Here is a 26,536-nt window from a genome sequence, read left to right as displayed (position 1 = left end):
AGAGCCTGTGACTGTGCCTGTAAGCTCAGAGCCTGTGACTGTGCCTGTAAGGTCAGAGCCTGTGACTGTGCCTGTAAGCTCAGAGCCTGTGACTGTGCCTGTAAGCTCAGAGCCTGTGACTGTGCCTGTAAGCTCAGAGCCTGTGACTGTGCCTGTCGGGTCAGAGCCTTGGCATTCGGTCATTGTACTTAAAACATGCATTGACATTGACAGAACTCAATGTTGTGCCTGTAAGGTCAGAGCCTGTGACTGTGCCTGTAGGGTCAGAGCCTGTGCCTGTAGGGTCAGAGCCTGTGACTGTAGGGTCAGAGCCTGTGACTGTAGGGTCAGAGCCTGTGACTGTGCCTGTAGGGTCAGAGCCTGTGACTGTGCCTGTAAGGTCAGAGCCTGTGCTCTGTCGGGTCAGAGCCTGTGCATTCGGTCATTGTACTTAAAACATGCATTGACATTGACAGAACTCAATGTTGTGACCTGTGCCTCCCTCCTTGTCAGATTCTAATCGCAGCTTGCCTTCACCCTACCCGACCTAGCACTAACCCTGTTTATCTATGCCGATCAGACTCTGTTGCTGCATGTGAACAGTGAGAGGTCAGAGTTCATGAGGTACCTGCAGGAAGTGGCCAGGATGTGTCCCAACGACTACAACTACATATCCCAGGGGGCCGCTCTCTACTCAGAGGTAATGCACTGTTACTTCCTGGTTACTAGTCTGATGATGATACAACTCTGTATGGTACTCTCATCCTTTTCTGTTCCAGGAGTACCTGAGAGCCTGTCTAGACCAAATGAGGATGTATCCCCAACTCTATCAGATCCATGAGATAACCAGCCTCACAGGAGGAAACTTCTCTTCTAGCCTCCAGCTCAACTTTGAGAAACAGCTGCTCACTATGGTGAGATATACTAGAATAATGTATTCTATATAACAGTAATACTATGGTGAGATATACTAGAATAATGTATTCTATATAACAGTAATACTATGGTGAGATATACTAGAATAATGTATTCTATATAACAGTAATACTATGGTGAGATATACTAGAATAATGTATTCTATATAACAGTAATACTATGGTGAGATATACTAAAATAATGTATTATATATAACAGTAATACTATGGTGAGATACTATGGTGAGATATACTAGAATAATGTATTCTATATAACAGTAATACTATGGTGAGATATACTAGAATAATGTATTCTATATAACAGTAATACTATGGTGAGATATACTATAATAATGTATTATATATAACAGTAATACTATGGTGAGATATACTAGAATAATGTATTCTATATAACAGTAATACTATGGTTCGATACTATGGTGAGATATACTAGAATAATGTATTCTATATAACAGTAATACTATGGTGAGATATACTAGAATAATGTATTATATATAACAGTAATACTATGGTGAGATATACTAGAATAATGTATTATATATAACAGTAATACTATGGTGAGATATACTAGAATAATGTATTCTATATAACAGTAATACTATGGTGAGATATACTAAAATAATGTATTATATATAACAGTAATACTATGGTGAGATACTATGGTGAGATATACTAGAATAATGTATTCTATATAACAGTAATACTATGGTGAGATATACTAGAATAATGTATTATATATAACAGTAATACTATGGTGAGATATACTAGAATAATGTATTCTATATAACAGTAATACTATGGTGAGATATACTAAAATAATGTATTATATATAACAGTAATACTATGGTGAGATACTATGGTGAGATATACTAGAATAATGTATTCTATATAACAGTAATACTATGGTGAGATATACTAGAATAATGTATTATATATAACAGTAATACTATGGTGAGATATACTAGAATAATGTATTCTTTATAACAGTAATACTATGGTGAGATATACTAGAATAATGTATTCTATATAACAGTAATACTATGGTGAGATATACTAGAATAATGTATTCTATATAACAGTAATACTATGGTGAGATATACTAGAATAATGTATTCTGTAAAATAGTAGTACTATAAACTGTTATCCTTTGTACTTGTCACAGAACCTCTCTTCTCCTCCTGTGTGTGCCTGCAGGGCGAGGTGGTGATCACAGACCACAAAGTGGTGCCTAATGAAGCACAGTTGGCATTTGACTACGAGACTGTTTCATCAGATATTCCTCCAGTCAAGAAAGCAAAGCTCTCACACTCTGTAAGAATGATGCGTTACTTCTTAATTACTACAACAAAAAGAGACATCATTGGTTATTGTGTCAGGTTGGAACTCAGTCTTTGGGAGGCCTTTGTATTAGAGGTCGACCGATTATGATTTTTCAACGCCGATATCGATTATTGGAGGACCAAAGAAAGCTGATGCCGATTTATTTATTTGTAATAATGACAATTACAACAATACTGAATGAACACTTTTATTTTAACTTAATATAATACATCAATAAAATCTATTTAGCCTCAAATAAGTAATGAAACATGTTCAATTTGGTTTAAATAATGCAAAAACATGATCGGTGTCTAAAAATGCCAATTACCGATTATGAAAACTTGAAATCGGCCCCAATTAATCGGCCATTCCGATGAATCGGTCGACCTCTACTTTGTATATGAACTCAACTATTAAACACACTCCAGCAGCACTCTTCCGTTGATGTTTCTAAACAGTTTTATGACTTAGAATCCTCATTTTATACACTAATGTTGGTGTTTGTGTCACGTTTAGGGCGTCAGTACTGACAGTAATGCAGAGAAGCTGAGTGGTCGGTATGAACCCCATGTTGTCCTGAGTAGAGAAAGTCTGGTCAGACTGCTGGACAACCACGGTCCGGACTTCACTGATCCCTGGGAGTTACCTGTAGTGGTCAAAACCAACCCTGGGAGAGGTAGGATATCACCTAACCCCTGACCCCTCATCCTGACCCTAACCCAGGGAGAGGTAGGATATCACCTAAGCCCCCCTCGCTTTCCATCCATTTGAGGTGGAGATGAAGCCCCGAGGAGCATGCAATGGAGTTATTCCAAATATCAACCGTGGGAGAGGACATTACCCTGAACCCTAACCAGGGCTCCCCAGATAGCATATAATATCGAAATGTGTAGAATGTCCGGAAATTTGCTTTACAACAGTTTCTCTCAGCCTCATGGCAAAATGTTAAGAATAGCATTATAAAACTGCAATTCTTTTCAAAACAACGTGTTGAAATCAATAATGTGCAGTTTATAAACCCTGGATGGATGATGCTTTGTATTGGCAAATGAGAGGCTTTAAAGCCGCCGGTCGGCAATATTGTCAAAGCAAATTTTATTTGTCACAAATACAACAGGTCAACGGGCGGGGGGTACCCGGCGCCGAGGCAACGGGCGGGGGGTACCGGATAATGACATGGCTGTATACAGGGGGTACCGGATAATGACATGGCTGTATACAGGGAGTACCGGATAATGACATGGCTGTATACAGGGGGTACCGGATAATGACATGGCTGTATACAGGGAGTACCGGATAATGACATGGCTGTATACAGGGAGTACCGGATAATGACATGGCTGTATACAGGGAGTACCGGGTAATGACATGGCTGTATACAGGGAGTACCGGATAATGACATGGCTGTATACAGGGAGTACCGGATAATGACATGGCTGTATACAGGGGGTACCGGATAATGACATGGCTGTATACAGGGGGTACCGGGTAATGACATGGCTGTATACAGGGGGTACCGGATAATGACATGGCTGTATACAGGGAGTACCGGATAATGACATGGCTGTATACAGGGAGTACCGGGTAATGACATGGCTGTATACAGGGGGTACCGGGTAATGACATGGCTGTATACAGGGAGTACCAGTACTGTCAGAGGTACTAGGTAATAACATGGCTGTATACAGGGAGTACCGGGTAATGACATGGCTGTATACAGGGAGTACCAGTACTGTCAGAGGTACTAGGTAATAACATGGCTGTATACAGGGGGTACCGGATAATGACATGGCTGTATACAGGGAGTACCGGATAATGACATGGCTGTATACAGGGAGTACCGGATAATGACATGGCTGTATACAGGGGGTACCGGATAATGACATGGCTGTATACAGGGAGTACCAGTACTGTCAGAGGTACTAGGTAATAACATGGCTGTATACAGGGAGTACCGGGTAATGACATGGCTGTATACAGGGAGTACCGGATAATGACATGGCTGTATACAGGGAGTACCAGTACTGTCAGAGGTACTAGGTAATAACCTGGCTGTATACAGGGGGTACCGGATAATGACATGGCTGTATACAGGGAGTACCGGGTAATGACATGGCTGTATACAGGGAGTACCAGTACTGTCAGAGGTACTAGGTAATAACATGGCTGTATACAGGGAGTACCGGATAATGACATGGCTGTATACAGGGAGTACCAGTACTGTCAGAGGTACTAGGTAATAACATGGCTGTATACAGGGAGTACCAGTACTGTCAGAGGTACTAGGTAATAACATGGCTGTATACAGGGAGTACCGGATAATGACATGGCTGTATACAGGGAGTACCAGTACTGTCAGAGGTACTAGGTAATAACATGGCTGTATACAGGGAGTACCAGTACTGTCAGAGGTACTAGGTAATAACATGGCTGTATACAGGGAGTACCGGGTAATGACATGGCTGTATACAGGGAGTACCAGTACTGTCAGAGGTACTAGGTAATAACATGGCTGTATACAGGGAGTACCAGTACTGTCAGAGGTACTAGGTAATAACATGGCTGTATACAGGGAGTACCGGGTAATGACATGGCTGTATACAGGGAGTACCAGTACTGTCAGAGGTACTAGGTAATAACATGGCTGTATACAGGGAGTACCGGGTAATGACATGGCTGTATACAGGGAGTACCGGATAATGACATGGCTGTATACAGGGAGTACCAGTACTGTCAGAGGTACTAGGTAATAACATGGCTGTATACAGGGAGTACCAGTACTGTCAGAGGTACTAGGTAATAACATGGCTGTATACAGGGAGTACCAGTACTGTCAGAGGTACTAGGTAATAACATGGCTGTATACAGGGAGTACCAGTACTGTCAGAGGTACTAGGTAATAACATCGCTGTATACAGGGAGTGCCAGTACTGTCAGAGGTACTAGGTAATAACATGGCTGTATACAGGGAGTACCAGTACTGTCAGAGGTACTAGGTAATAACATGGCTGTATACAGGGAGTACCGGATAATGACATGGCTGTATACAGGGAGTACCGGATAATGACATGGCTGTATACAGGGGGTACCGGGTAATGACATGGCTGTATACAGGGAGTACCAGTACTGTCAGAGGTACTAGGTAATAACATGGCTGTATACAGGGAGTACCAGTACTGTCAGAGGTACTACGTAATAACATGGCTGTATACAGGGAGTACCAGTACTGTCAGAGGTACTAGGTAATAACATGGCTGTATACAGGGAGTACCAGTACTGTCAGAGGTACTAGGTAATAACATGGCTGTATACAGGGAGTACCAGTACTGTCAGAGGTACTAGGTAAATAACATGGCTGTATACAGGGAGTACCAGTACTGTCAGAGGTACTAGGTAATAACATGGCTGTATACAGGGAGTACCAGTACTGTCAGAGGTACTAGGTAATAACATGGCTGTATACAGGGAGTACCAGTACTGTCAGAGGTACTTGGTAATAACATCGCTGTATACAGGGAGTACCAGTACTGTCAGAGGTACTAGGTAATAACATCGCTGTATACAGGGAGTACCAGTACTGTCAGAGGTACTAGGTAATAACATGGCTGTATACAGGGAGTACCAGTACTGTCAGAGGTACTAGGTAATAACATGGCTGTATACAGGGAGTACCAGTACTGTCAGAGGTACTAGGTAATAACATGGCTACAGTGTGTTCGGGAAGTATTCAGACCCCTTTTCCACATTTTGTTAGGTTACAGCCTTACTCTAAAATTGATTAAATACTTTCTTTCTCTCATCAATTTACATACAATACCTCATCATTTCAAAGCAAAAACAGGTTTTTAGAAATGTTTGCAAATATATTAAAAATAAAAAACAGATACCTTATTTACATAAGTATTTATACCCTTTGCTATGAAACTCGAAATTGAGCTCAGGTGCATCCTGTTATCATTAATCATCCTTGAGATATTTTTACAACTTGATTGGAGTTCACCTGTGGTAAATTCAATTGATTGGACATGATTTAGAAAGGCACACACCTCTCTATATAAGGTCCCACACTTGACAGTGCATGTACGAGCAAAAACCAAGCCATGAGGTCGACATAATTTTTGTGTCGAGGTACAGACCTGGGTAAGGGTACCAAAACATTTGTGACTCATTTTTGGAAACTGGGCGTATGTTGCACGTCACTAGTTCACAGGAGAGGCATTTGAACGTAAACTTTTTTTAAAAATCAAAATGTGTTTTTTGGCAGAATTGTCTTCTGGAACACGTGAACTTTCATGAGTCTTAATTACAAACGTGTATGCTATCTGTAAATACCAATACAGTTGTTAAATTACGAGCCTAGTTGGATTAGCCACGGAAAAAGATGGCAACCTTCCCGCTAGCCATGATTGGCTGGGATAATGAATGGGTTGGACAAGCCAAGAGATGAGTTCGGATTGGTCTGCCATGTAGCGTGCATCTGTCTATAACATGAGCTGGTCAGTTTATGTAGGTAATCCTTTCGAATGCGGCTTTTTTGAAGGATATCATGTAGTAGAACTGCATAAGTGTTGCTCTCCACTTTCTGGAGGACCGAGTTTTGAAGTCAGTGGAATTAGAGTATGATAGCTGAGGGAGTCGAAAAGACAACACACAGAAGGCTGTTGTAATCTGGAGACAGGTGTTTTATACATCTTCAAACTAAGGGCAACCATGGCATCCGTGACAGAGGGAGTAGCATCCATCCTTGTATACGGATAAGAGAATCTAGCTAGCTACATTTTCAGATATTACACGTTTCTAATTTTGTCAGTTGTTTTTGTTTCAAGTTAGTGTGCTGCTGGCTAGCTAGCTAACGTTACGTGTATGATCTGTGTCGTAATATTATTTGTATCTCAGAGCCATTTGCATTGCTAGTTATAGCCTAATGTTAGCTAGCTAACATTGAACCTGGTTGGTTAGCTACCTGCAGATTCATGCAGGGTAGTGACGTTATGAGTTGGGATTATGGTTCGTTAGCTACATGTCTAAACAAAAGCCTCCATTATGCAATTAACTATTTCAATAGAATGTTTGATGTCACTGCCACAACTGTTGATAGACGTAGCTGGTAAATTCGCTCCGGCTAGCTACTGCGATTTCAGAGCACTCTTGTCTGAGTGTGCCAGAGCGCAGAATAACTGACTCATTTACGAATGCTCAACACCCGGTGAATATGGCCGGTGTCAGTAAACATTGGCAAGAAAAGCGAAATAGCTATCCAGCTAGCCAACGTTAGCCAGTTATCTTGGTTGCTTGACTGCTGTTGTTAGGTCAGAATGCTCGGATCATCCCTACTCCTCTGCCAGATCGTCCAGTGTGCGCTCTGAATGCTTCCGAGAGCAAAACGCTCTGAATTTACGATCTGACAACGCTCTGAGTTTATGAACTGACAATCTGACAACGCTCAGAGTTTATTGTGAGTAATTGGGCGTCACTCTAAAGCCGGAAGGTGGAATAAACGAGTCAGGAGTAGGTTTTCTTGATTGAACACAGTTCTCTATTGAGGGCATTGGGTCAACACAAACACTCCAACATAATCAATGAAAATCTTCCAAGGAAAAACATACATCTTCTTCTCCAGATGAAACAGGAACACAATAGGATTATCTTTAAACTACAACAAAAGTCACGGGATTGTCACCGTCTTAGTGGTTCTTCCTGGATAGCTCTTCTCTCTCGGTGGCCATCTTCCAGAGATAGTTTCTCTCCCCCCCCCCCCCCCCCCCCCCCCCCCTCTCTGCTGGTTCCATTCTCTCTCTTATAGGGGAAGGAGAGTATGTCATTAGTACCGTCAGCTGTGCTTAATTGCCTCTGGTTACCTTGTCTCCCATGCCTTGTTGGGCTATTATCCGTGAGCCCAGCCTGCCCTCTGGTGGCCCTTCCACATTATGAACTGACAATCTGACAACGCTTAGAGTTTATGAACGCCCAGAGCACACTCTGGCACTCCAGATAATATTCACAAACACACCCGTAGTATAAACTAGCCTTCAGACTTGAAAATCTTTGGTTGTTTAGTACATAGCCTCACATGTAAATGCTGAGAGATGGGTGGTGCTAAAGCTTAGCTGGGTGTGAACGATGCTGAATGGGTGTCGACAAAGAAGAGCTGTCCACCATTTTCTCAAAAGTGAGGTTACAAGTTTGTCAACTTTCAAAGCAGAATTACTTTTCCATTGTTCCTCGACTGTTGTGTATGATATACCAATTTCTAGCTCTGAGTCTCTACTTTTATCCAATGTAAAAAAATCACAATTTCAAATTTTGCTACATAAGACCGAATCGAGCCGGTCAGTTACATTTCTGCAGCATTGAAGAACAGTGAGTTGGTGTTCCATCATTCTTAAATGGAAGAGGTTTGGATCCACCGAGACTCTTCCTAGAATTGCTTATTTGAGCTGTTCTTGCCATAATATGGACTTGGTCTTTTACCAAATAGGGCTATGTTCTGTATACCACCCCTACCTGGTCACAACACAATTGATTGGCTCAAACGCATTAAGAAAATAAATTCCACAAATTAACTTTTAACAAGGCACACCTTTTAATTGAAACGCATTCCAGGTGACAACGTCATGAAGCTGGTTGAGAGAATGCCAAGAGTGTGCAAAGCTGTCATCAAGGCAAATGGTGGCTACTTTGAAGAATTGTTTAACACATTTTTGGTTACTACATGATTCCATATGTTATTTCATAGTTTCAACACACTGATTCTCTTTTTGTATTTATTTCTCGTATTATTATGTTTTCTATTATTTCAAAACATTTCTCTCTGCATTGTGTGGAAGGGCCCATAATTAAGCATTTCATTATTAGTCTACACCTGTTGTTTACGAAGCATGGGGCTAATAACATTTGATTTGACAGTGTATGAACAGAAAGGTGTGTACAGCACTAGTTACATTGGATGAGCCTTCACTAGAATACAGTATATACCTATAACGTGGGTAAAACAGTATGTAAACATTATTACATTGACCTTTGTTCAATGATTCTATGTACGTAGGGCAACATTCTCTAGGGTGCTGGGTAGAGTACTGGGTGGTAGCCGGCTAGTGACAGTGACTAAGGTTCAGGGTAGAGTACCGGGTGGTAGCCAGCTAGTGACAGTGACTAAGGTTCAGGGTAGAGTACCGGGTGGGAGCCGGCTAGTGACAGATGGTCTCAATGATGCATCTGTAGAATGGTCTTTGGGGCCAAGACACATTTTCATTCTGGTGGTGTGAAGGGAACATTTCAGGTCCTCAGTGATGTGCATGCCGAGGAACTTGACGCTTTGACCCACTCCACATCAACAGCCAGCAATGGATGGGGACGTGCTCTCGCTGCTGTCTCCTGTAGTCCACAATCAGCTCCAGGGGACAGGAAGTTCAGGACCCAGTTCCACAGGGAGGAGTTCAGACCCAGACTACAGACCCAGCTTAGTGATGAGCTTGTCGGGCACTACAGTGTTGAAGGCTAATCTGTAGTCAATGAACAGCATTCTTACATATGTATTCCTCTTGTCCAGGTGGGAAAGGGCTTTGCAAAGGCGATTGCGTTGCCTGTGGATCTGTTGCAGTATGCAAATTGTAATGGATCTAGGGTGGCGTGTAAGGTGGAGCTGATGTGATCCTTAACTAGCCTTTTAATGACAGAAGTGAGTGTTACAGGGCAACAGTCATTTAGTTCAGTTTCCTTTGCTTTCTTGGGTATAGAAACAATGGTGGATATCTTGAAGAAATTGGGGATAACAGACTGGTATTTGGAGAGATTGAATATGTCAATAAACACTCTAGCCAGTTGGTCTGCATATGCTCTGAGGACGCGGCTTTGAATGCCGTCTGGGCCAGCAGCCTTGCGATGGTTAACACGCTTAAATCACTTACTCACGTCAGCGACAGAGATCGGTAGCACACAGTCTTCATGAGAGGCGGGGCCTGCGTTGGTGGCTCGGTGGTGTTTTCCTCAAAATTCCTCAAAATTCAAAATTTTGCATTTTGAATGCTGCCATCTATCCACATTTTTAGGTTTGGATAAGTTCTAATCATCACAGTCGTAACAACATCCTCTATGCACTTCCTGGTGAACCCAGTCACAGTCAAAACAACATCCTCTATGTACTTCCTGGTGAACCCAGTCACAGTAGTAAGAACATCCTCTATGCACTTCCTGGTGAATCCAGTCACAGTCAAAACAACATCCTCTGCACTTCCTGGTGAACCCAGTCACAGTAGTAACAACATCCTCTATGCACTTCCTGGTGAACCCAGTCACAGTCGTAACAACATCCTCTATGTACTTCCTGGTGAACCCAGTCACGGTAGTAACAACATCCTCTATGCACTTCCTGGTGAACCCAGTCACGGTAGTAACAACATCCTCTATGCACTTCCTGGTGAACCCAGTCACGGTAGTAACAACATCCTCTATGCACTTCCTGGTGAACCCAGTCACAGTAGTAACAACATCCTCTATGCACTTCCTGGTGAACCCAGTCACAGAGTCAGTGTATATGTCCATACTATTCCCAGAGGTGACCCGGAACATTTCCCAGTCCAGGTGATCAAAACTGTTTTGAAGCATAGATTCAAATTGGTCAGACCAGTGTTGAACAGTCCAATGAGAGATCTACAATGTTCAGACCTGCCATAAAGTCAACATCTGTTTAATAAACTAGTTTACGTGATGTGAACCAGCAGACCTGTAAGTAATGTGTCTGTATTGCAGGCAGTAGCCAGAGTAAGACGGTGTACATCGACCCTCCACTGCTGCAGACAGAGATGACTGTGAGAGAGAGGAGTCTGCTGTTCCATGAGGAGAGCATGAAGCTGTCAGTCAACAAGACTGGAACCAAGAATGTCTTCCACCTCATGACTGAGACTCCAGCTATGAACAAACAACTACCCGCTGTATGTAGCCTAAACCTGACCTTAACCCTACATCTCCTAGCTGTCTGTAGCTTAACCCTACATCTCCTAGCTGTCTGTACCCTAACCCTGACCTTAACCCTATATCTCCTAGCTGTCTGTAGCCTAACCCTGGCCTTAACCCTACATCTCCTAGCTGTCTGTACCCTAACCCTGACCTTAACCCTATATCTCCTAGCTGTCTGTACCCTAACCCTGACCTTAACACTATATCTCCTAGCTGTCTGTACCCTAACCCTGACCTTAACCCTACATCTCCTAGCTGTCTGTAGCCTAACCCTGACCTTAACCCTACATCTCCTAGCTGTCTGTACCCTAACCCTGACCTTAACCCTATATCTCCTAGCTGTCTGTAGCCTAACCCTGACCTTAACCCTACATCTCCTAGCTGTCTGTAGCCTAACCCTGACCTTAACCCTACATCTCCTAGCTGTCTGTAGCTTAACCCTACATCTCCTAGCTGTCTGTACCCTAACCCTGACCTTAACCCTACATCTCCTAGCTGTCTGTACCCTAACCCTGACCTTAACCCTATATCTCCTAGCTGTCTGTAGCCTAACCCTGACCTTAACCCTACATCTCCTAGCTGTCTGTAGCCTAACCCTGACCTTAACCCTACATCTCCTAGCTGTCTGTACCCTAACCCTGACCTTAACCCTATATCTCCTAGCTGTCTGTAGCCTAACCCTGACCTTAACCCTACATCTCCTAGCTGTCTGTAGCCTAACCCTGACCTTAACCCTACATCTCCTAGCTGTCTGTAGCCTAACCCTGGCCTTAACCCTACATCTCCTAGCTGTCTGTACCCTAACCCTGACCTTAAACCTACATCTCCTAGCTGTCTGTAGCCTAACCCTGACCTTAACCCTACATCTCCTAGCTGTCTGTACCCTAACCCCTAACCCTGACCTTAACCCTACATCTCCTAGCTGTCTGTACCCTAACCCCTAACCTTAACCCTACATCTCCTAGCTGTATGTACCCTAACCCCTAACCCTGACCATAACCCTACATCTCCTAGCTGTCTGTACCCTAACCCTGACCTTAACCCTACATCTCCTAGCTGTCTCTACCCTAACCCTGACCATAACCCTACATCTCCTAGCTGTCTGTACCCTAACCCTGACCTTAACCCTACATCTCCTAGCTGTCTGTACCCTAACCCCTAACCTTAACCCTACATCTCCTAGCTGTCTGTACCCTAACCCCTAACCCTGACCTTAACCCTACATCTCCTAGCTGTATGTAGCCTAACCCTTAATTTGGTTTCATAGCAGATGTTTTGTAATTGTTTCCCTTGCTAGAGTAAATTTGGTTTCTAACTCAGTGTGCGCTCTACAGGAGAGCTCTAACTCAGTGTGCGCTCTACAGGAGAGCTCTAACTCAGTGTGCGCTCTACAGGAGAGCTCTAACTCAGTGTGTGTTCTACAGGAGAGCTCCCAGAGGAGGCTGGCCTCGTTTGAGACCTCTGGTCTGGACTTTGGACTTGATCTCACAGACTTAGAAACGTTTGGAGAAACGACTCAGTCCCCCAAGAGGCTGAAGACCCATAATCTACAGAAAGACTTGTTCAGTCAGCCTAAAACCAAGTCTAAACAGTACAGCAGAACTCAGGATGAAGAGGTGAACTTATTATGGACAAACACGAAGGTGGTTTCAGAGACAGAGGGGAGAGAGCTAAGAGAGCAGAGCTGTGCTGAACAATCATTGGCTGCTACTGTCCCTTCAGCCAATCAGCTGAAACCTGGCTCTGTACAGGACTCTGAGGAACAGTTATCCTCAGGTGGAGACTCAGAAGACGAGCGCCTGGTGATTGATGACCCTGTATCCCCAGTCTCCACCACCAACAGGTTACCCCCAACCACAGCGACCCAACTCTCCCCAACACATCAACAGGACACCCCCCGATCCCCCTCTGCCTCCTCACCACCACCCCTCGCCACCGGGACAAGGAGAGTGGCCAGGAAGGCTAAGGTACCAGGGGGCTGTGACCAGCTGGGTCAGATCCTAGCCATGCAGAAGGCCATGCTCAAACCCAAACCCTCTAACAACCAGACCCAGGACCCAGCCAGACCCTGCTCCTCCCATCCCGCAGAACCCCTCTCCAACCCAAACCCCCAGTCGCTGGTGAAGCCCTGTGTGTCCAACTACCTGGAGAGTACCCAGGATGGAGAGACGTATGTCGACGCCCCTTCTCAATCTGGACCAATAGACAACAGGAAGACTGTACAACAAAAACGTTAGTATTAACCATCAACATGGACAGATATAAATCTATTCAGTATGTGAGACTGTAGCATGGTATGTGTGTAATGATTATAGCTGTGGTTGTGTTACATGTTAATGTGTCGTCCCGCAGGGCTGATGTGTTACATGTTAATGTGTCCCCCCCAGGGCGGATGTGTTACATGTTAATGTGTCCCCCAGGGCTGATGTGTTAAATGTTATGTGCCCCCCCCCCAGGGCTGATGTTACATGTTAATGTGTCCCCCCCCAGTGTTGCTGTGTTATATGTTAATGTGCCTCCCCCCTACCCAGAGCTGCTGTGTTACATGTTAATGTGTGTCCCCCCCAGGGCAGATGTGTTACATGTTAATGTGTCCCCCCCCCCCCAGGGCTTCTGTGTTACATGTTAATGTGTCCCTCCCCAGGGCTGATGTTACATGTTAATGTGTCCCTCCCCAGGGCTGATGTTACATGTTAATGTGTGTGTCCCCAGGGCTGATGTTACATGTTAATGTGTTACATGTTAATGTGTCCCCCCCCCAGGGCTGCTGTGTTACATGTTAATGTCACCCCCATGGCTGCTGTGTTAAATGTTAATGCCCCCCCCCCCAGGGCTGCTGTGTGATGATCTCATGGGGGGGGCTGAGGATGAGGAGGACTATTCCTCTCCAGAGGAAGGAAACCTGCTGTATAAACTGTACAGTCTACAGGACCTGCTGCTGCTGGTGCGGAGTGACATCTGTCTGGCACACACTCGCAGGCTGGGCACCAGCAACAAGGTCTGGAACACACACACACACACACACACACACACACTCGCAGGCTGGGCACCAGCAACAAGGTCTGGAACACAGATACACACGCAGGCTGGGCACCACAACAAGGTCTGGAACACACACACACACGCAGGCTGGGCACCACAACATGGTCTGGAACACACACACACACGCAGGCTGGGCACCACAACATGGTCTGGAACACACACACACACGCAGGCTGGGCACCACAACAAGGTCTGGAACACAGATACACACGCAGGCTGGGCACCACAACCAGGTCTGGAACACCTTCACAGCCTTCAGAAAGTATTCACACCCCTTTACCTTTTCCACGTTTTGTTATTACAAGGTGGAATTCAAATCTTAATTGTCATTTTTTTTGTCAAGGATCTACACAAAATACTTGTTAATGTCAAAGTGGAAGAAACATTTGTGAATAATAAAACTAATATATCTTAAACACATAAGTAGTCAACCCCCTGAGTCAACCCACCTGGCAGCGAGTCTTCTGGGTAAGTTGCTAAGAGATTTGCACACCTGGAATGTACAATATTTGTACTAAGACATACAGCTCGTTGAGTGCAAAGGCCGTAAGCTAACAAGAACATGCTCATCCAGAAGCAGCGCTCCTAGTGGCCGGGGGCTTTAATGCAGGAAAACTGTAGTCTGTTTTACCTCATTTCTACCAGCATGTCACATGTTCAATCAGAGGGGGGAAAAACTCTAGACCACCTTTACTCCACACACAGAGATGTGTACAAAGCTCTCCCTCACCCTCCATAATTCTATCATCCTGATTCCTGCTTACAAGCTAGAACTACAGCAGGAAGTACCAGCGACTCGCTCAGTATGGAAGTGGTCAGATGACGTGGATGCTACGCTACAGGACTGTTTTGCTAGTACAGACTGGAATATGTTCCGGGATTCCTCCGATGGCATTGAGGAGTACACCACCACAGACATTGGCTTCATCAATAAGTGCATCGATGACGTCGTCCCCACGGTGACCATACGTACATACCCCAACCAGAAGCCATGGATTACAGGCAACATTCACACTGAGCTAAAGGCTAGAGCTGCCGCTTTCAAGGAGCTAATCCGGACGCCTATAAGAAATCCCGTTTCGGGAAAGCTCGTTTCGAGGAAAGCAACAAGGAAGCATGCATTAGAGCACCAGCTGTTACGGACGACTGTGTGATAATGCTCTCTGTAGCCGATGTGAGTAAGACCTTTAAACAGGTCAACATTCACAAGGCTGCAGGGCCAGGTGTATTACCAGGACGTCTACTCTAAGGTAACCTGCCTAAATGACTACCGCCCCGCAGCACTCACGTCGGTAGCCATGAAGTGCTTTGAAAGGCTGGTCATTACTCACATTACAACACCATCATCCCAGAAACCCGAGACCCACTCCAATTCACATACCGTCCCAACAAATCAACAGATGACACAATCTCAATCGCACTCCACACTGCCCTTTCCTACCTGGACAAAAGGAACAGATATGTGTGAATGCTATTCATTGACTACAGCTCAGCATTCAACACTATAGTGCCCTCAAAGCTCATCACTAAGCTAAGGACCCTGGGACTAAACCCCTCCCTCTGCAACTGGATCATGGACTTCCTGACAGGCCACCCCCAGGTGGTAAGGGTAGGCAACAACACATCTGCCACGCTGATCCTCAACACTGGAGTCCCTCAGGGGTGCGTGCTTTGTCCCCTCCTCCTGTACTCCCTAAGTTTTCTGACGACACAACGGTGGTAGGCCTGTTCAACGATGAGACAACCTTAAGTAGGAGGTCAGGTGTGGTGACAGGACATCAACGACCATCAGGATACAACCGAGTCCTGCCCCTATATGGCTATAGACCAGATCTACACCACAGATGGAGTTGATGGAGATCAGTGAAGACCAGAACTACTCCACAGATGGAGCTGACAGAGAGAGAGATCAGTGAAGACCAGAACTCCTCCACAGATGGAGCTGACAGAGCGAGAGATCAGTGAAGACCAGAACTACACCACAGATGGAGCTGATTGAGATCAGTGAAGACCAGAACTACTCCACAGATGGAGCTGACAGAGAGAGAGATCAGTGAAGACCAGAACTACACCACAGATGGAGCTGATTGAGATCAGTGAAGACCAGAAATACACAACAGATGGAGCTGACGGAGATCAGTGAAGACCAGAAATACACAACAGATGGAGCTGACGGAGATCAGTGAAGACCAGAACTAGCATGGTAACCTGTAGAGAGGAAGCATGGCAACCTATAGGCCCTGTAGAGAGGAAGCAAGGTAACCTATAGGCCCTGTAGAGAGGAAGCATGGTAACCTATAGGCCCTGTAGAGAGGAAGCATGGTAACCTATAGGTCCTGTAGAGAGGAAGCATGGTAACCTATAGGTCCTGTCTGAACCCAATATAGTTTGTTAATATCTGAATATAGAGAGGAATCATGGTAACCTATAGGTCCTGTAGAGCGGAAGCATGGTAACCTATAGGTCCTGTAGAGAGGAAGCATGGTAACTTATAGGCCCTGTAGAGAGGAATCAAGGTAACCTATAGGTCCTGTAGAGAGGAATCATGGTAACCTATAGGTCCTGTAGAGAGGAAGCATGGTAACTTATAGGCCCTGTAGAGAGGAATCATGGTAACCTATAGGTCCTGTAGAGAGGAATCATGGTAACCTATAGGTCCTGTAGAGAGGAAGCATGGTAACCTATAGGTCCTGTAGAGAGGAAGCATGGTAACCTATAGGTCCTGTCTGAACCCAATATAGTCTGTTGTGTGAGTACATCTGTTGTTGCAGTACAGTAGATCAATAAAGGGACAGTAGTTGAGCTGCTGAAAAGCCTAGTTAGTGCGTAGGTCAAATTATCTTTTGAATTTTATGTGTTTTTCGGGCTTCAGACAAACTAATATTTCAACCAAAACAGTTTTTTGTTTTTAATATACTCCTTCTTTGTACACATGTACCACACATCTGGTATATGCTGTTCACTGTGTTGAGTAAACCCTTAGTAAACCTGCGTGTGTGTCCTGCAGGTGGTCCCTGTCTATGTCCTGTCCAAGATGGAGTACCAGCTTTCTTATGGAGTGGAGAGTCTAACTAAGACTGAGGCCTGCCGGCTGTGGGCCGAGACACTACTACACTCCAGCACTGTCCCCTATATAGGTAAGATACTACTACACTAGAGCATTGTCCCCTATATAGGTAAGATACTACTACACTGTCCCCTATATAGGTAATATACTACTACACTGTCCCCTATATAGGTAAGATACTACTACACTAGAGCACTGTCCCCTATATAGGTAAGATACTACTACACTAGAGCACTGTCCCCTATATAGGTAAGATACTACTACACTGTCCCCTATATAGGTAAGATACTACTACACTGTCCCCTATATAGGTAATATACTACTACACTGTCCCCTATATAGGTAAGATACTACTACACTGTCCCCTATATAGGTAAGGTACTACTACACTAGAGCACTGTCCCCTATATAGGTAAGATACTACTACACTGTCCCCTATATATAGATTAGATACTACACTGTTAGATACTAAGAGTGTAAGACACTACACTCCAGCGCTGTCCCCTATCTATAGGTAAGATACTACTACACTGTCCCCTATATAGGTAAGATACTACTACACTCCAGCGCTGTCCCCTATATAGGTAAGATACTACTACACTAGAGCATTGTCCCCTATATAGGTAAGATACTACTACACTGTCCCCTATATAGGTAAGATACTACTACACTAGAGCATTGTCCCCTATGTAGGTAAGATACTACTGCACTGTCCCCTATATAGGTAAGATACTACTACACTAGAGCATTGTCCCCTATATAGGTAAGATACTACTACACTGCCCCCTATATAGGTAAGATACTACTACACTAGAGCACTGTCCCCTATATAGGTAAGATACTACTACACTAGAGCACTGTCCCCTATATAGGTAAGATACTACTACTCTCCAGCGCTGTCCCCTATATATAGGTAAGATACTACTACACTGTCCCCTATACAGTGGGGCAAAAACATATTTAGTCAGACACTAATTAGTCAGGTACACTTCAACTATGACAGACAAAATGAGAAAAAAAATCCAGAAAATCACATTGTAGGATTTTTTATGAATTTATTTGCAAATTATGGTGGAAAATAAGTATTTGGTCACCTACAAACAAGCAAGATTTCTGGCTCTCACAGACCTGTACCTTCTTCTTTAAGAGGCTGCTCTGTCCTCCACTCATTACCTGTATTAATGGCACCTGTTTGAACTTGTTATCAGTATAAAAGACACATGTCCACAACCTCAAACAGTCACACTCCAAACTCCACTATGGCCAAGACCAAAGAGCTGTCAAAGGACACCAGAAACAAAATTGTAGACCTGCACCAGGCTGGGAAGACTGAATCTGCAATAGGTAAGCAGCTTGGTTTGAAGAAATCAACTGTGGGAGCAATTATTAGGAAATGGAAGACATACAAGACCACTGATAATCTCCCTCGATCTGGGACTCCACGCAAGATCTCACCCCGTGGGGTCAAAATGATCACAAGAACGGTGAGAAAAATCCCAGAACCACACTGGGGGACCTAGTGAATGACCTGCAGAGAGCTGGGACCAAAGTAACAAAGCCTACCATCAGTAACACACTACGCCGCCAGGGACTCAAATCCTGCAGTGCCAGACGTGTCCCCCTGCTTAAGCCAGTACATGTCCAGGCCCGTCTGAAGTTTGCTAGAGAGCATTTGGATGATCCAGAAGAAGATTGGGACAATGTCATATGGTCAGATCAAACCAAAATAGAACCTTTTGGTAAAAACTCAACTCGTCCTGTTTGGAGGACAAAGAATGCTGAGTTGCATCCAAAGAACACCATACCTACTGTGAAGTATGGGGGTGGAAACATCATGCTTTGGGGCTGTTTTTCTGCAAAGGGACCAGGACGACTGATCCGTGTAAAGGAAAGGATGAATGGGGCCATGTATCGTGAGATTTTGAGTGAAAACTTGCTTCCATCAGCAAGGGCATTGAAGATGAAACGTGGCTGGGTCTTTCAGCATGACAATGATCCCAAACACACCGCCCGGGCAACGAAGGAGTGGCTTCGTAAGAAGTATTTCAAGGCCCTGGAGTGGCCTAGCCAGTCTCCAGATCTCAACCCCATAGAAAATCATAGAAAATCTTTGGAGGGAGTTGAAAGTCCGTGTTGCCCAGCAACAGCCCCAGAACATCACTGCTCTAGAGGAGATCTGCATGGAGGAATAGGCCAAAATACCAGCAACAGTGTGTGAAAACCTTGTGAAGACTTACAGAAAACGTTTGACCTCTGTTATATACCCTTTGTTGGCAATGAAAGTATTGAGATAAACTTTTGTTATTGACCAAATACTTATTTTCCACCATAAATTGCAAATAAATTCATTAAAAATCCTACAATGTGATTTTCTGTATTTTTTTTCTCATTTTGTCTGTCATAGTTGAAGTGTACCTATGATGAAAATTACAGGCCTCTCATCTTTTTAAGTGGGAGAACTTGCACAATTGGTGGCTGACTAAATACTTTTTTGCCCCACTGTGTGTGTGTGTGTGTGTGTGTATGTATATATGTGTGTATATATATATATATATATATATATATATATATATATATATAGTGTTGTAACAATGTGCAAATAGTTAAAGTACAAGAGGAGATATATATCTATATATCTATATATCTATAGATATATATATATATATATATAAATAAATAAATAAATATGGCTGGTATGTATAATTGTGTTTGTTCTTCACTGGTTGCCCTTTTCTTCTGGCAAAAGGTCACCAATCTTGCTGCTGTGATGGCACACTGTGGTAATTCACCCAGTAGATATGGGAATTTATCAAAATAGATTTTTTCTAATTATTTTTGGATCTGTTTAATAGGAGGGTAATATGTGTATCTAATATGGTCATACATTTGGCAGGAGGTTAGGAAGTGCAGCTCAGTTTCCACCTAATTTTGTGGGCAGTGTGCACGGAGCCTGACTTCTCGAGAGCCAGGTCCGCCTACTGCGGCCTTTCTCAATAGCAAGGCTATGCTCACTGAGTCTGTACATAGTCACAGCTTTCCTTAAGTTTAGGTCAGTCATAGTGGTCAGGTATTCTGCCACTGTGTACTCTCTGTTTAGGGCCAAATAGCATTCTAGTTTTCTCTGTTTTTTTGTTAATTATTTCCAATGTGTCAAGTAATTATTTCTTTGTTTCCTCATGATTTGCTTGGGTCTAATTGTGTTGCTGTCCTGGGGCTCTGTGGGGTCTGTTTGTGAACCAGCTTGCTGAGGGGTCTCTTCTCCCTCTCTCTCTCTAGGTCATATCAGCGCCCACACTTCAAAGGTAGCTCTGCTCAGGAAGCTGCCAGAAAACTGGAAACCCAACGCTTCCTGTGACTTCAAGTGAGTGTCCTTAAGGACAGGAGAGCCATACTACAGAAATGCATCTAATCATCACTAGCTGTCCTCAGTGATGTATGTTAGAATTAATTATCTCATGTCTATCGTCCTCAGTCCAACCTGATGTTGATCTATTCTCTCTACTCTGCTCTCTCTCTTATCCTCTATTATCCTCTACTCTCTCTTTCACCTCTCTACTCTCTTCTGTCTCCTGTCTCTACTCTCCTCTGTCTCCTGTCTCTACTCTCCTCTCCTACTCTACTCTGGTTTCCTCTTCAACTCTACTCTCCTGTCTCCTCTTTTCTCTCTCTCTAATCTTGTCTCTCTCCTCTCTCTCTCTCCTGTCCTCTCTACTCTACTCTCCACTCTCTCTAATCTTCTGTCTCTCCTCTCTCTCCTGTCCTCTCTACTCTACTCTCTCTAATCTTCCTCCTCTACTCTCGCCTATCTACTCATCTCTCTCTACTCATCTCTCTCTACTCTACTCTTCTCTCTCCTCGGTCTTCTCTCTCCTCTGTCTTCTCTCCTCTGTCTCCACTCTCCTCTGTCTCTACCCTGCAGACCAGCCAAGTCCCTCAACATACTGCATCATCTGCTGAAGAAGATCACTGGGTGAGTTGACTTCCTCTTACTGGTGAGTTGACTTCCTCTTACTGGTGAGTTGACTTCCTCTTACTGGTGAGTTGACTTGCTAAAGATGTAAAGGTGGTGTATTTGTTGTAGTGTATTTATTGTGTAACATTCATTTTATTTTGTCACACACCGGATAGATGCAGTGAAATATATGGTTTTACAGGGTCAGCCATAGTAGTACGGTGTCCCTGGAGCAAATTAGGGTTCAGTGACTTGTTCAAGGGCACATCAACAGATTATTCACCTTGGCGTCGCGGGTATTGGAACCAGCGATCTTTCGCTTACTGCCTCATCACCTAGTGTAGTTTTAGGGATGGGCATTTGAAATTATTTCAATATTCAATTAATATCATGATACAGTGCCTCAAGTCTTCACACCCCTTGACTTTTCCCCCCAAATGTTGTGTTATAGCCTGAATTTAAAATGGGTTGAATTGGGATTGTGTTTTCCTGGCCAACACACAGTAATACCCCATAATGTCAAAGTGGAATTAGATTTTTAAATTTATTTTTATTTTTACAATTAATAAAAAAATCAAAATAAAGCTGAACTGTCTTAAGTCAATAAGTATTCAACCCTTTTGTTATGGCAAGTCTAAATAAGTTCAGGAGTAAAAATGTACCTCACAATATAATTTAAATGAGGCCTAACTGAATGATGAGGGTGAAGAGGTTGATTACTGCATACAATAGCTATGGGATCAGCAGTGGCATTCAGATGGACATAAATTAGGTTACTTACATTGTATCTTCCAATGCCCCTGGGATAATGTACAGTGCCTTGCGAAAGTATTCGGCCCCCTTGAACTTTGCGACCTTTTGCCACATTTCAGGCTTCAAACATAAAGATATAAAACTGTATTTTTTTGTGAAGAATCAACAACAAGTGGGACACAATCATGAAGTGGAACGACATTTATTGGATATTTCAAACTTTTTTTAAAAATCAAAAACTAAAAAATTGGGCGTGCAAAATTATTCAGCCCCCTTAAGTTAATACTTTGTAGCGCCACCTTTTGCTGCGATTACAGCTGTAAGTCGCTTGGGGTATGTCTCTATCAGTTTTGCACATTGAGAGACTGACATTTTTTCCCATTCCTCCTTGCAAAACAGCTCGAGCTCAGTGAGGTTGGATGGAGAGCATTTGTGAACAGCAGTTTTCAGTTCTTTCCACAGATTCTCGATTGGATTCAGGTCTGGACTTTGACTTGGCCATTCTAACACCTGGATATGTTTATTTTTGAACCATTCCATTGTAGATTTTGCTTTATGTTTTGGATCATTGTCTTGTTGAAAGACAAATCTCCGTCCCAGTCTCAGGTCTTTTGCAGACTCCATCAGGTTTTCTTCCAGAATGGTCCTGTATTTGGCTCCATCCATCTTCCCATCAATTTTAACCATCTTCCCTGTCCCTGCTGAAGAAAAGCAGGCCCAAACCATGATGCTGCCACCACCATGTTTGACAGTGGGGATGGTGTGTTCAGCTGTGTTGCTTTTACGCCAAACATAACGTTTTGCATTGTTGCCAAAAAGTTCAATTTTGGTTTAATCTGACCAGAGCACCTTCTTCCACATGTTTGGTGTGTCTCCCAGGTGGCTTGTGGCAAACTTTAAACAACATTTTTTATGCATATTTTTAAGAAATGGCTTTCTTCTTGCCACTCTTCCATAAAGGCCAGATTTGTGCAATATACGACTGATTGTTTATACGACTGAGAGTCTCCCACCTCATCTGTAGATCTCTGCAGTTCATCCAGAGTGATCATGGGCCTCTTGGCTGCATCTCTGATCAGTCTTCTCCTTGTATGAGCTGAAAGTTTAGAGGGACGGCCAGGTCTTGGTAGATTTGCAGTGGTCTGATACTCCTTCCATGTCAATATTATCGCTTGCACAGTGCTCCTTGGGATGTTTAAAGCTTGGGAAATCTTTTTGTATCCAAATCCGGCTTTAAACTTCTTCACAACAGTATCTCGGACCTGCCTGGTGTGTTCCTTGTTCTTCATGATGCTCTCTGCGCTTTTAACGGACCTCTGAGACTATCACAGTGCAGGTGCATTTATACGGAGACTTGATTACACACATGTGGATTGTATTTATCATCATTAGTCATTTAGGTCAACATTGGATCATTCAGAGATCCTCACTGAACTTCTGGAGAGAGTTTGCTGCACTGAAAGTAAAGGGGCTGAATAATTTTGCACACCCAATTTTTCAGTTTTTGATTTGTTAAAAAAGTTTGAAATATCCAATAAATGTCGTTCCACTTCATGATTGTATCCCACTTATGGTTGATTCTTCACAAAAAAATACAGTTTTATATCTTTATGTTTGAAGCCTGAAATGTGTCAAAAGGTCGCAAAGTTCAAGGGGGCCGAATACTTTCGCAAGGCACTGTACATTTGCTGAAGCATTATGACAACTCAGCAACACAATGGTAGGGATTAACTGAGCTGTGCTTGGGTCATTGATAAGTCATTGTCGTAACGCAGAACTATAATGCTGTGAAAGGATCCAGGAACCCAAGTGATTTGTTTGGATCCCATCCTCCTTATAAAATGAGCTTTGTTTCCAGAAGGTATCAGAATTGTCAATAAATGTCACACCCACAGAGCTGTAATAGTCTGGTAGTCAGTTATGGAGGGCTGAAAGTCTGCTGAACCGTTCAATACCACGATTTAGGGAGGGCAGAGGGACCGATATTATGGGGCATTTGTGGGTGTCAAGCAGAGACCCAATCAGTTCTTTAAAATACATCTTCAGCTGTTCCGAGCTGCCCTTCATAATGTCTTTGAATCCCACATGAACTATCATGGCCTCACTTTCCTGGTGCTGTTAAAAATGTTTGGGAGCAGCTTATTGATGCCCTGTACTGTAAAGTTTTTGCTTTAGGGACTGAGGCATTTCTCACCATTCAACTGCCCAATACAACGGCCTGAAAAGGGAATGGAGAAATCCTCCCATTCTTACCCCTCACACAATTGTGTCTTTAGGTTATCTGAGGGCCACTATCTGATCTGTGTGTCTAATAGGTTATCTGAGGGTCACTATCTGATTGGTCATAAGGCAGGGGAGCCCTTCGTAACCATCTTCAAGGCGGCGGAGGGGCGGAGGATTGTCCGAGAGGCCTATAACCTGCACCAGACCCATAGCAGCGTGCCCCCTCCCTCTGCCCTCGGCCCTGTACCCTGGGTACCGCTAGACCCCACGCTGGTCCTACCCTTCCACCAGAAACACAGCCGGCCACCCTGTACCTTCCCCCCTCCAGACCTGCAACAACACAAGGTAACCTTAACCCCTAATCTTAACCCCTAACCAGACCTGCAGCAACACAAGGTAATCTTAACCACTAACCAGACCTGCAGCAACACAAGGTAACCTTAACCCTTAATCTTAACCCCTAACCAGACCTGCAGCAACACAAGGTAATCTTAACCCCTAACCAGACCTGCAGCAACACAAGGTAATCTTAACCACTAACCAGACCTGCAGCAACACAAGGTAACCTTAACCCTTAATCTTAACCCCTAACCAGACCTGCAGCAACACAAGGTAATCTTAACCCCTAATCTTAACCCCTAACCAGACCTGCAGCAACACAAGGTAACCTTAACCCTTAATCTTAACCCCTAACCAGACCTGCAGCAATACAAGGTAACCTTAACCCCTAATCTTAACCCCTAACCAGACCTGCAGCAACACAAGGTAACCTTAACCCCTAATCTTAACCCCTAACCAGACCTGCAGCAATACAAGGTAACCTTAACCCCTAATCTTAACCCCTAACCAGACCTGCAGCAACACAAGGTAACCTTAACCCCTAATCTTAACCCCTAAACAGACCTGCAGCAACACAAGGTAACCTTAACCCCTAATCTTAACCCCTAACCAGACCTGCAGCAACACAAGGTAATCTTAACCCCTAAACAGACTTGCAAGCAACACGAGGTAACCTTAACCCCTAATCTTAACCCCCAACCAGACCTGCAGCATAGACAGAAGGTACAACAGATGTGAGAGGGGGAAAATTTTTTACATATCGCAATATTATACCAATACCAAGTATCAATTAATACAAATTAAAAAAACATGTCATCCTATAGCTTAACCCTAACCCCAACCCAAACCCTAACCCTATAGCTTGTTCTCCAGCTTCTTTTTAAATAGTGAGCCAACATGTTTTTGGCACTTATTTCCATGACTGATCAATATGCTCTGTCTCTCTTCAACAGACATATTTTTATTTTATTTTATTGAACCCTTATTTCACCAGGTGAGTTGACTGAGAACACAGTCTCATTTAGAGCAATGACCTGGGGAATAGTTACAGGGGAGAGGAGGAATGAGCAATATGTTTGGAACATCAAATTGCAATAAAATCACAGTAACGAATCAGTATACAAATAGAATCGTCAAAATGGCAACACAGTGCATTCGGAAACTATTCAGACCCCTTGACTCGTTTCACATTTTGTTACGCTACAGCCTTAGTCTAAGATTGATGAGGGAAAAAACTATTTAATCCAACTACACACAATACCCCATAATGACAAAGCAAAAACAGATTTTTTGAAATTGTTGCAAATAAAAAATGTATAATGTATTACAAATAAAAAACGATCACATTTGCATACAGCACCAGTCAAAAGTTGACACACCTACTCATTCCAGGGTTTTTCCTTTATTTTTACTGTTTTCTACATTGTCGAATAATAGCAAAGACATCAAAACTATGAAGTAACCAAAAAAGTGTTAACTTCACTAGGGTAGGGGGCACCATTTTCACCTCCGGATGAAAAGGGTGCCCAAAGTAAACTGCCTGCTACTCAGGCCCAGAAGCTAGGATATGCATATAATTGGTAGATTTGGATAGAAAACACTATTTGAACAGTTTTGTAAACTTTAATGTCTGTGAGTATAACAGAACTGATTTGGCAGGTGAAAACCTGAGAAAAATCCATCCAAGAAGTGGGATTTTTTTATGTTTGTAGTTTTCTATTGAATGCCATTACAGTATCCATTGACTTAGGACTTAAATTGCACTTCCTATGGCCTCCATTAGATGTCAACAGTCTTTAGACTGTTTTTATTCTGAAAAATGAGAGTATACCATCTCATGAATACCATCTCATCTGTTTTGGGTTTAGTGGGGTCATCATTTGTTTTTTAACAGGAAAATAACCCAACACACCTCCAGGCTGTGTAAGGGCTATTTGACCAAGAAGGAGAGTGATTGAGTGCTGCATCAGA

At 43.5% G+C, this 26,536-nt stretch overlaps 1 protein-coding gene across 4 annotated transcripts in view; it reads left to right on the top strand.

The window, feature by feature from the left end:
• ice2 (interactor of little elongator complex ELL subunit 2) overlaps positions 1–26,536 on the top strand; it is a 42,906-nt gene that overhangs the window by 3,641 nt on the left and 12,729 nt on the right. The window contains exons 4-14 of one of the 4 annotated variants that reach the window (XM_036968903.1): positions 560–679; positions 759–893; positions 2,109–2,225; positions 2,751–2,910; positions 10,983–11,164; positions 12,614–13,421; positions 14,021–14,187; positions 17,239–17,368; positions 20,575–20,659; positions 21,218–21,268; positions 24,319–24,571. In XM_036968903.1, coding sequence (XP_036824798.1) covers positions 560–679; positions 759–893; positions 2,109–2,225; positions 2,751–2,910; positions 10,983–11,164; positions 12,614–13,421; positions 14,021–14,187; positions 17,239–17,368; positions 20,575–20,659; positions 21,218–21,268; positions 24,319–24,571 — 2,208 coding nt within the window. Of the gene's footprint in view, positions 1–559; positions 680–758; positions 894–2,108; positions 2,226–2,750; positions 2,911–10,982; positions 11,165–12,613; positions 13,422–14,020; positions 14,188–17,238; positions 17,369–20,574; positions 20,660–21,217; positions 21,291–24,318; positions 24,572–26,536 lie in introns of those variants that run through there. The other 3 variants (XM_036968905.1, XM_036968904.1, XM_036968906.1) reach the window with 3 other exon arrangements.

Source organism: Oncorhynchus mykiss, chromosome 30, assembly GCF_013265735.2.
Source record: "Oncorhynchus mykiss isolate Arlee chromosome 30, USDA_OmykA_1.1, whole genome shotgun sequence".
Classification (NCBI taxonomy): Eukaryota; Metazoa; Chordata; class Actinopteri; order Salmoniformes; family Salmonidae; genus Oncorhynchus; species Oncorhynchus mykiss.
Note: the sequence above shows the minus strand (reverse complement) of the source record. Positions and strands in the feature narration are given on the sequence as shown.